The sequence below is a fragment of the Cajanus cajan genome, chromosome 1 (assembly GCF_000230855.2).
Source record: "Cajanus cajan strain Asha chromosome 1, NIPB_CcT2T_4, whole genome shotgun sequence".
NCBI classification, from domain to species: domain Eukaryota; kingdom Viridiplantae; phylum Streptophyta; class Magnoliopsida; order Fabales; family Fabaceae; genus Cajanus; species Cajanus cajan.
In genome coordinates this window covers 89,530,622-89,542,886 of record NC_138517.1, presented here as the reverse complement: position 1 = coordinate 89,542,886, position 12,265 = coordinate 89,530,622, and the positions used below count along the sequence as shown (strand labels likewise).

General features: G+C 32.9%; 1 protein-coding gene across 1 annotated transcript; it reads right to left on the bottom strand.

Moving 5' to 3' along the window:
- Positions 1-3,818: 3,818 nt before the first annotated feature.
- LOC109790453 (L-type lectin-domain containing receptor kinase IX.1) lies at positions 3,819-6,747 on the bottom strand. Its single transcript, XM_020349605.3, has one exon. The coding sequence runs from the start codon at positions 6,273-6,275 to the stop codon at positions 4,314-4,316; it is 1,962 nt and encodes a 653-aa protein (XP_020205194.1). The 5' UTR covers positions 6,276-6,747; the 3' UTR covers positions 3,819-4,313.
- Between the last annotated feature and the right edge of the window lie 5,518 nt (positions 6,748-12,265).

Below are 12,265 nucleotides of genomic sequence, written 5' to 3'. Positions count from 1 at the left end.
CGCTCATGGAACGCTTTGCCAGTATCTCGGTCAAGATTCGAAAATTGAACCCCGAGGTTGCCCTACACGCCATGCTCATGGCGCTCAAGCCTGGACCTTCCGTAGACAGCCTGTGTCTACGATCTCCTCTTGATATGGACGAACTCCGTGCTCGAGCTGCAGGGTACATTCAGATGGAAGAGCACTCTACTTTTCGTGACCAAGTTCACAACAAACCATAAGGAAAGCAAGACCAAGGTCAAGCCACAAACATTTAAAGTTGGCGACCTTGTTTGGTGGGGTAAGAGATGCAAGAACAGACCCCTCCAAAGGAAAATTTGGAACCTGGAATTCCACCTACCTCAAATTTTATTTCTCTTAACTTGTAAATTCAGGTGATGTACTATTTTTCCTCCTCAACCCTTTTTCCCACTAAAGAAAAGGGTTTTTGGCCAAGGAAGGTTTTAATGAGGCACACCTCAGAAATAAATCAATAAAGCAACTCCATTCCCATACATTTTTGGTATTGGCACATTAACCATGACGACTTGCCAAGGTCGAGTTCGAACCTTGATATGCCAAGGTCGAGTTCGAACCTTGAGATCACATTTTCTTAACCAAGGTCGAGTTCGAACCTTGATATGTCAAGGTCGAGTCCGAACCTTGAGAACACATTTTCTTAACCAAGGTCGAGTTCGAACCTTGATATGCCAAGGTCGAGTCCGAACCTTGAGATCACATTTTCTTAACCAAGGTCGAGTTCGAACCTTGATATACCAAGGTCGAGTCCGAACCTTAAGACTACATTTCTTAACCAAGGTCGAGTTCGAACCTTGATATGCCAAGGTCGAGTCCGAACCTTGAGATCACATTTTCTTAACCAAGGTCGAGTTTGAACCTTGATATGCCAAGGTCGAGTCTGAACCTTGAGATCACATTTTCTTAACCAAGGTCGAGTTCGAACCTTGATATGTCAAGGTCGAGTCCGAACCTTGAGAACACATTTTCTTAACCAAGGTCGAGTCCGAACCTTGAGATCACATTTTCTTAACCAAGGTCGAGTTCGAACCTTGATATGCCAAGGTCGAGTCTGAACCTTGAGACTACATTTTCTTAACCAAGGTCGAGTTCCAACCTTGATATGCCAAGGTCGAGTCCGAACCTTGAGATCACATTTTCTTAACCAAGGTCGAGTTTGAACCTTGATATGCCAAGGTCGAGTCCGAACCTTGAGATCACATTTTCTTAACCAAGGTCGAGTTTGAACCTTGATATGCCAAGGTCGAGACCGAACCTTGAGAACACATTTTCTTAACCAAGGTCGAGTTCGAACCTTGATATGCCAAGGTCGAGTCCGAACCTTGAGATCACATTTTCTTAACCAAGGTCGAGTTCGAACCTTGATATGCCAAGGTCGAGTCCGAACCTTGAGAACACATTTTCTTAATCAAGGTTGAGTTTGGACCTTGATATGCCAAGGTCGAGTCTGAACCTTGAGATCATATTTTCTTAACCAAGGTCGAGTTCGAACCTTGATATATCAAGGTCGAGTCTGAACCTTGAGATCATATTTTCTTAACCAAGGTCGAGTTCGAACCTTGATATGCCAAGGTCGAGTCCAAACCTTGAGATCACATTTTCTTAACCAAGGTCGAGTTCGAACCTTGATATGCCAAGGTCGAGTCCGAACCTTGAGACTACATTTTCTTAACCAAGGTCGAGTTCGAACCTTGATATGCCAAGGTCGAGTCCGAACCTTGAGATCACATTTTCTTAACCAAGGTCGAGTTCGAACCTTGATATGCCAAGGTCGAGTCCGAACCTTGAGATCGCATTTTCTTAACCAAGGTCGAGTTCGAACCTTGATATGCCAAGGTCGAATCCGAACCTTGAGATCACATTTTCTTAACCAAGATCGAGTTCGAACCTTGCTATTCCAAGGTCGAGTCCGAACCTTGAGATCACATTTTCTTAACCAAGGTCGAGTTCGAACCTTGATATGCCAAGGTCGAGTCCGAACCTTGAGATCACATTTTCTTAACCAAGGTCGAGTTCGAACCTTGATATGCCAAGATCGAGTCCGAACCTTGAGAACACATTTTCTTAACCAAGGTCGAGTTCGAACCTTGATATGCCAAGGTCGAGTCCGAACCTTGAGATCACATTTTCTTAACCAAGGTCGAGTTCGAACCTTGATATGCCAAGGTCGAGTCCGAACCTTGAGAACACATTTTCTTAACCAAGGTCGAGTTCGAACCTTGATATGCCAAGGTCGAGTCCGAACCTTGAGAACACATTTTTTTAACCAAGGTCGAGTTCGAACCTTGATATGCCAAGGTCGAGTCTGAACCTTGAGATCATATTTTCTTAACCAAGGTCGAGTTCGAACCTTGATATGCCAAGGTTGAGTCTGAACCTTGAGATCATATTTTCTTAAGTCGAGTTCGAACCATGATATGCCAAGGTCGAGTCCGAACCTTGAGACTACATTTTCTTAACCGAGGTCAAGTCCGAACCTTGAGATCACATTTTCTTAACCAAGGTCGAGTTCGAACCTTGATATGCCAAGGTCGAGTCCGAACCTTGAGACTACATTTTCTTAACCAAGGTCGAGTTCGAACCTTGATATGCCAAGGTCGAGTCCGAACCTTGAGATCACATTTTCTTAACCAAGGTCGAGTTCGAACCTTGATATGCCAAGGTCGAGTCCGAACCTTGAGACTGCATTTTCTTAACCGAGGTCGAGTTCGAATCTTGATATACCGAGGTCGAGTCCGAACCTTGAGATCACATTTTCTTAACCGATGTCGAGGTCGAACCTTGAAGATCACAAGGTCAAATTTGAACCTTCAAACAACAAATTTGGGAGCTCCTCAAAATCCCCTTTGCTCTTACATCACTCGGTGCTTGGGGGGCAAGTGTACTGGCCAGCCGAGTTGCCGACTTGTCCCTCACCAATCTGCTGACTCGGTCAAAGGTTTACCAGTCTAACCAAGCAGTAAACTCATTGTTGCCGAGCTCTTCAGCTCGGCCATGACACATGGCATCATGATAGGCAGGCATACGTGAAAGGTCACCGTTCCCTCACGAGCTCGGTCTTAACTCCTTGACCTACGGTCTTCGGAGCTCGGGGGGCTAGTGTACTATCCGTACTACGAAGCCGAGCTCCCAGCTCGGTATCACAGCGCAAGACGACCTCGGACACGCGCTATGTGACGTCAGCTCGTTGCCCAAATAGGTCATAACTGATCTCGGGCCCAAGGCCCAGTAAAACCCTAATTCATATTAAGGTACATGCATTATTTATACGGGACTAATACTCCCACAAACACTAACTTTAGCATCAGAGTCTCTTTTGCAGGTACCACCCCCATCTTGGAGCATCAAGCGTACCAGCGAAGGAGGCTCACCGATCTTACCTGGCGAATCAGCTCTACAGCAGATTTCCGGTAAGAACACATAGTAATTTTAGCTCCTACAAAAAGACATTATTAATGAGCTAAATAAGTATATATTATACTAATTATTCTTGAAGAAAGAAATATATACTTAAGTTTTAATAGCTCGTGTTCAATATATAATAATGATAATAGACTCGATGACAATTCTTTCTTATTTATTGTTTATTTTTTTATACTATAATAAATAATTAAGGATATATTAGTATTTCAATATGAAAAATACACTAAACAAAAATCTAATTAAATCATTATTCAAGATTGAAGCATTCAAAAATATGTATTCTCTTTGTTGTCCTAGGATCCTTACTTTATTGTGCCTTTATGTATTTTAAGAATTACAAGATCTTGTCAAAATTTTATCCTACAATTGGATAATATATTTGAATACTTAATTATGATCATTAATAATTATATTTGGCACACAATACAGACCTAAATCAATAAAATATTAAGATATTTTTAAAAATATAATGATTAAGGTGGATACTCAACAATCTATTATATAAGTGGGAGGATTAATAATATACTGAACCACGTCTCAGAATAATACATCTCTATCTCAAGATGGGATAATCCACTTAAAAAAATAATTAATATTTTTTTTTATCAATGCTTTAATATATGTTGTGGAGATAAATACATCAAACAAAACCTTGTAAACCCTATTTCCCTCTTCTTCAGCAATTATACCATCAAAAGTTCAAAAATAAAATTACTAAGGGAAAATTGTTTAGTAAGCTAACTATATGGCTATCGTATAATATCAAATCTTTAATTAAAACAATGTACATTAACAGCTAATACTATACTAGAATGTAAAATGATTAGAACCATAAATATTTTCAACAACTTTTTACTACAAAAACTTCCTACTTATAATACATCGTTTGAAATTAATGAAAAAACTGGTTTTGTTGTTATAGGATAGTAGTTTGTGACAGACATCCATTTTGGCAGAACGGGCAATTCGGCTTCAAATTTTAGCATTTGGATCACTTGCATCACAGAAGGCCTGAATCTATAATTTGGATGAGCACACCAAAGGCCTGTAGCCACTAATCTTTCCATTTGTTCCTCATGAAATTCTCCACATAATTTTGGGTCTGCTACTTTACGTAACTCTCCCAATTCATACATCTCCCATACCCACTCAACAATTGTTACTTGACCATCCTTGGCATTTAGGTCAATGGCTTTTCTTCCACTTGCTACCTCCAATAAAACAACCCCAAAGCTGTATATGTCAGACTCCTTATAAGATTTTCCTGTGATCACATATTCTGGTGCAATGTACCCTCTTGTCCCAGCTATAAGTGTGGTTTGTGACCCTTTCTCATGATCCACCAACCTAGCCAAACCAAAGTCACCAAGCTTAGCATTGAAACTTGAGTCCAACATTATGTTGCTTGATTTGATGTCCCTATGGAGGACACATTGTTCCCACTCTTCTTGCAGGTAGAGCAATGCTGAAGCCAAGCCTAGAGCTATGTTATACCTTATAGGCCATGTCAAGAAGCCTTTCCCACCATATAAATGGGAATCTAAGCTTCCATTTGGCATGAATTCATATATGAGAAGGAGGTCATTTTTCCTATGGCACCAACCAAGGAGTTGCACCAAATTCTTGTGCCTCAATTGGCTAATGATCTTGACTTCAGTAGCATATTCTTTAACCCCTTGCTTAGACTCGCTTGATATCCTCTTGATTGCAACATAGGAGTTTGAATCTTTCAGAAAACCTTTATACACACCACCAAAACCACCTTGTCCAAGCTTCTCTGACTGTGCAAATTTACTTGTTGCACTTTCAAGTTCATTGTAGCCAAACCTCTTGGGTCCAATGCCCTTTTGGAATTCATCATCCATTTTCACATCAAATTCTACCAAAACATCTTCCTTTCTTTTAATCCTTTTCCACAACAGAAAACAAGCCAACCCTAAAAAAGCCACACACAAACCCACTCCAATTCCTAGCCCCTTACCCAGTTTATTATCATCATTAATATCATCACCACTATCACTAATTTGTAAGCTTGAACTAAATGACCATGACTTGAGAATATTCACCTCATACACACTTCCCGTGGCTGCCGAGAACCCAACCATAACCCACTCAGGTAAGTGATATCTCAAATCAACTTTGTATGAAATGTTTTTTTCTACTGGGGTATTGTCACTAGTGTAGCCGGTGAAAGAAACCATTAAATTAAGAGTGGTGGAGTTGTACTCAATGCTACAATTAAAAACTTTACTCTGTGACATATCATGAGTCAACCATGACGCCGTTATGTTAGACTTCATGGAGTTGAAATTGATACCTACATGAGGGCCATAGGGGTCCCATGAATTTTTGAAGGTGTCAAACTCCACTGCCACAAATGAGTGCTGAGTTGAGTTCAACACTTGGTCACCATCAACAAGGCCAAGACCACCTCCTTCTCTAATGTTATTCAAAAGGGGAAGCCCTGGATCTGCCAAGAAGAATGCCAAACCATCTCCATAGGGTGAGTCTTCAGAGAAGATAGTAAAAGAGAATTTGGTAATGAAATCTGCCAGTTTTCTAGAGCTAATATCCCAGAGAAGCATGTGATGAAGTGGTGTGACACGTCCAACACTGTATTCGTTGCTTTGGCCTATTCTGCTCAATGTGACTTGGATTTCTGAACGTGACACTACTGCATCTCCTTCCAGCTTCAGCCCTCCATCACTTCTGGTAAAGGAGGGGTAGCTAAACGATAGTGGATTCGTTGGAGGGAGGAATACAATGGTTACCATTGCATAGCACAACATAAGAGTTGGTGTGCTAATACCATTACTAACATGCATGTTAATCATTTTTTGTATCAATCAAGCTTAATAGGGATATAGTTAATGAATCCGAGGCCTGCCATGTATTATATATAACTTAAATTAAACCTAATTCAATTTTACAATTAACTTTTAAAATAAAAAATATTTTCTACTTATATACGGACAAAACATTTTGAATATAAAATTTATATGACTAAACATATATAATAGTATGATAGCGGTGATATGATAGGTTCAATAATAGTTATTATCATAAATTTTGATATCGTATTAAAATATGAATTCGAGGATCAATTAAAAAACTCAACGATGATTATTAACATAAACTTTGATACTAAATTAAAATATGGATTTAAGATTAATTTAATTTTAGGTGATTTTTTTAAGATAGAAATTGCACTACTTGTATTCTTTAATTTGGCTTTATACTGGTGGATGTAATCTCCAACAGGCAACATGACTTAAATTTTGTATGGTTTGTCTGAAGTCATGCGTGCAAGCTTATTTGCTGCCTAGTGCCTACATAGACGTATAGAATTATTGGGGAGCAAAAAGTGATAACCGATATTCAAATTAGAATATTAATTCTTTCATTACACAATGCGCATGCTAGGATGTGACGATGTCTTACACAAGGTACAACTTTAAAATTCTCGCGTCCCCTTGTCATCTCTTTTTCGTTTTCATTACGTTTCCTAGTTTTCTGGTATGATATACAAAGATTTTGAAATTAGTGATGTATCAGATGTGGAAATGCATATTGTAAATTTGTAAGTATTGCATACTTGCATTCGTATTGAAATTTTGGTCGTATTATCTTCAATTCTCTTCAAACCATGGTTACCCACAAAAAAATCGTCAAACCTCTTAATTTACATTTTTTTTAGATAATGAAAGAATTATTATCCTAATTTGAATATACAATTTTCACTTAAATTTGATAATGGTTATGCTTTTCTAATATTTTTCAAGAAATTAAAGACTAGTAATAATATAAAGATAATAACAAACCAATGTGATATACGCTATATATTAAAGGAAAAAAAATAAAAAAATAAAATATAAATAACTTATAAATATAATCGTATTTTACATCATACATATATAGAAAGAAATACTAATTCAGAAATTTTATGTTGTGAGGATAATATTCCTCATGAATTGATTTGTAATTGTACTACATATATTTTATTTTAAGAAAAAAGTAAGTAGAACCGTCTCGTTATATACAATACATTAATATTAATGTGCCTGCATGTATTTTAAGTAGATCCGTCCCTGTAAATATGAATTTTGTCTTCTTATCAGTGAGGCGTGAAAATATCAAAGTTGAAATCTTTTAGATTCAAGGTGACAGCTATGGCGTATGTTAGAAGTTCCTACGATACTCATCACATATTGTTCTAAACCAACAAAATAAGAAGAAAAAATATATATTCTTCTGAACCAATGGTCTGCATATTCGGCAGCATTGTGGTGAAATCTTCAACGTTGAATCAGTCAATGATTAAACAAATTCAAGGAAAAAGGAAGTTATTTTCTGACGTATTTAAAAACCAGAAGGACAAAAATGTTTAATTTTATGAGTACTTAAATCGAATATAGACTCCAAAAATGGAGCAAACTAAATTTTGAATAAAACTAACGAGAATTTTGTATTCATCGATCAGTCATCATATGCTTAGACTATAATGTACATATAATCTGTTACCAAAAAAAAATGTGCATATATAATATAATCTAAGAAATTTTGTAATGCAAACTACTAGCGAGTGACAACTATTATTCCATTAAGTATCGCATTATGCATGTTAGATATATATAAAATCTTGTTATGATTTTATGTGTAAGATTTACAAAATTATATAAATAAATTATAATTAATAATTTAAAATATTACATGAATGAAATTTTAAATTTAAATCTATAATTAAATAATTAGGATCAAAACAAAATTATCAAATTTGATTTTATGAAAAGCATTGTGACAATAATGCATAGAGAAACTAAAATGTCTTAAAATAAGAAAATTAATCTTCAAATATATTGTAAAGAATAATTAATAAATGTAGTTTATAAAAATTGTAGACCATATAGATGCATTTAATAATTCTTTTACAGTGCGATAAGGTCATTACTATTTAGATTAGTATGTGTTATAAAGTTTTAAGTTTTAATTTTGTTCTCATCATAATAATAAATAAATAAATAATTGTTAACAAAATGGTTAGTATAAATGGAGCACACGATTTATTGGTTTTCAGTCCACCTTTACTTATTAAGATTACAATATTTATCATTTTTAAGTTGTAAAGGCATATACAGTACCCCTGCTATACAAGTTTGGTATAATAATAAGAGTTAATCATCTATACATTATTAGTATAAAGTTTTTTATACTAACAATCAATCATATTTTTTAAATTATTTTATTTTACTTTTATTTAATTAAATGAGCAAATGACATAACATTATTAAGAGATATGATTAGTTGTTAGTGAAAAAATTTTACACTAGTAATGTATAGTGTATAGGTGATTAACTCTAATAATAAATATATAAGAATCGAAATCAATAGTTGAAAGTAAATATTATGATGATCGCATTAATTGCAATGGAAATACCATCCTACAATTTTATTTAAATTGCTTGATTTTATATAGTTTACTGATACTAATTTATTTACCAAAAGTGTAAATAAATAAAGTGGTTTGAATGAGGAAACTAAGTGCATGTTTAGATGATAGTTTAAAATCATGTTAAAAAAATACATATTCTAATGTAGAAAAGACAAAAAGCTTATGAGTATAATTTTTTTTAAAACCCTAATAAAGTTAAACTCAAATCTGGAAAAACAAATAACCATTTTCGAAAACCATTCATCAATGTTACAATTCAGACTAAACCATTAGGAATTGGGATATCCACTTCAGTTGTTGGCACAACAAAGTAAAAGCCCGGTAGGCCTACTTTTTGGTTTTTGAACAATCTATTCAAACAGAAATTGCCTCGTCAATCAAGGAAGCCCAAAAGGTTTTGGATTTAAGACGTGCTGTTAATTTTATTGTGTTTTGTGGGAAACTATATTACATTTCATTTTTCCAGCTCTTTGAAGTTATATAACCTAACGTCTTCGATCTCTCTTTTTTAGAAACTGAATTTACTTCTAATTCAATTCTTTCTCACTTTTAAATTCTTTTTTTTTTTAATCTTATTTTTAAGTTGACGTGAGACTTAAATTTTTACTCATACTACTTCTAATTTGAATGACTTAAGACCTATTTTAATTTATAATTAGTAATTTTTTAATTGTTATTGGTATAAAATATCCTTCAACTTTGGTGATAAGTTAATTTTTGTCAAAAAAAACTTCATTAATCACTTTTGGTTGAGTTTTCACCTTCAATCATGTTTTTTTATTTATAAAATTTGAATCTAAAACCTTAATTAAAATGACTGAGTTTAATCTCTTTGATCAATACTTGTTAGTTTATAATTAGTATTTTTTTAGTTTTTTCATATTTATTTAAATAAAAATAATACTGTCATTTTTATATTCAATTAATATCAAATAAACAAATATTTATGTTCTATAGTACAAATTAAAATTAAGGAAGTTTAACTAAGATAGTTGAATATAATGTGTGAATTCTCATAAACTTTCTTATTACTAAATTTCATTCTAATAAGTAAAAAATAATAAGTTATTAAAATAATATTTTAAATTATATATATATTTATTGCTTTAAAATTAAAGTACAAATAAGTTATTATATTTAGTTGAAACGATAATAAATATAAATCATAAATATAATGATGCTGGCGGGACCCATTTTAAATTCCTAAATGATTGCACTCTCGGAGTTGAAATTTGTTAAAAGAAAATTAAATATGACATGGCATGATACGACTTATAAAATAATGTGAATTAAACGACTCCCCTTTAGTTGCACTATTAGAAATACTCATATTAATACTTTATCTGTATCAAATAATTGTTATTCGATGGAAGAGTTTGTAGTCAATCCCTTTTAAATGGAAAATAAAAATAAAAAATAAAAAAATACAATTAACAAAACTCAATACAAGAACTTTATTTATTCAATCAAGACTTCAATAAATATTTTTATTATTATAATTAATCACAATTCACCATATATATATAACTAAAAGTAAACCTAATAAATTCAAAATTATAGGCAATATAAACATAAACATACATTTGTAGCTTATGCCAAAATCAAAAGCTAAGTAGCTGCTAGAAGTAAAGATTTGTCTTTTTCCGTGGAAGTAAATTTATTCCTCAACCTAATTAATACTAAAGCACACATTTCAATGTAATTTTTCTTTTAAAAAAATGCATTCACAAATCTTAGAATGTAAACCAAATGGGTTCTGAAACTTATCGTAGCTTAAAAAAAAAAAAAAAAAAGTGCTGCACATTTCTTTGAACATGTAGAAAATTCATAAGAGGTAAAAAGAGGAAGGAAGCTTGGATGGTGATTTGGTAATTAAAAACATTAAGCTTACTCCTTGATTATAGATTGTATTAATTTTTGTGGTAGTCAGTTTGTCCTTTTATGAAATCCTCAGTTATGTATCGATTTATTTTCTATATATATGCTAGCAGGAAGGAAAAAGAAACTCAGAAGGAAAAAATATTTTTATTAACAAATTATTCATGAGTAGTTTCTGTTATACAGTGTTGTTCATCCTTTTAATATCATACATCATCATGATCAATTAGGAATCATGATTTGTCTTCTTATATGAAACTTTTACAATTATGAGAGTAATTAATCTAAGATGTGTCTCAAGATATAACAACTTCTTTTTAATAATAATTAACATAACAGAATTAGCAAGAATTTTTAAGTGAGAATATTTCATAGAATTTATAAAGTGATAAAAAAAAATGTGTAAAAAGACTCTCAAAACCTTGAGAAAGTTATATTTATAATAAAATCTTTTATTAAATTATAAGATAAAATATGATTAATTCTTGAAAATCAAGTCAAAATATAAGATAAAATTTAATTTAAAAAATCGAATCAACAAGATTAAATCTAAGAAAAATATTTATTTAATAAAATAAATTAATTTAAAATATCTTACTAAACTATAATTAAATAAATATATTAATTTTTTAAATATTATTTAAAAAAATACAATAGTTTCAAAATAAATTATTAAAATAGAAAAAGGAAAGGAGATATTTTTTTTGGTAAAGATGAGAAAGATTATAAAAATGATCACAATGAGGATTAAGTCTGGGTCCTCATACATTTAACTACACTAATCCTTCCTCACCCAATCACTAGGCTAACCCTAGTGGTTCGGAAAAGAGATCTAATATAAGAGAAGGTAATTTTAGGGAGTTAAATTTTAACAAAATTTGACATATATGATCTAAGATATATAAACTTTCAATCTAACGGTTGGATTTTCAAAATTCACATTTAATATAAAGTTATTAAGCGGTGTAACACTTAGTAAAAGTTACGCCGGTATCGTTTGAACCCTTCTCATATATATATATATATATATATATATATAATATGCATTGTATATCTGAATTCTGAACAATACAAGCGTAGTACGAAATGACTACAAGTACATATAACAGCTGAATAGTTAAAATAAATAAATAATAGAAAGTTAGCCAACACACAAAAACAAACGAAATCCTCCTTAGGATCTGAATTAAAGGGGGGAAGCAAATTTGAAGACCTTTACAGCTTGTTCAGCACATATAAATAGTTTATATATGCATGTAACATAATTAATAAATCTCACTCTGCAGCTATATCCTCGTACTATAATAATAAGCCATAAAACTCAAGCAATTATTGATACTCCTATATATTAACCACGAACAGCTATTCCTTTAATTCTTTTTTAGCATTATCACATCGCATCGAAAATCGTGAAATATGACTGTGTACCCGAGACACTACTTTCTTGTTAGAAATGTATCCATACGATTACACATACATTATTTTAGGCTTATATTA

Coding starts and splice junctions, on each gene's coding strand:
- LOC109790453 (XM_020349605.3), bottom strand. CDS start 6,275: ATGATTAACATGCATGTTAGTAATGGTATTAGCACACCAACTCTTATG.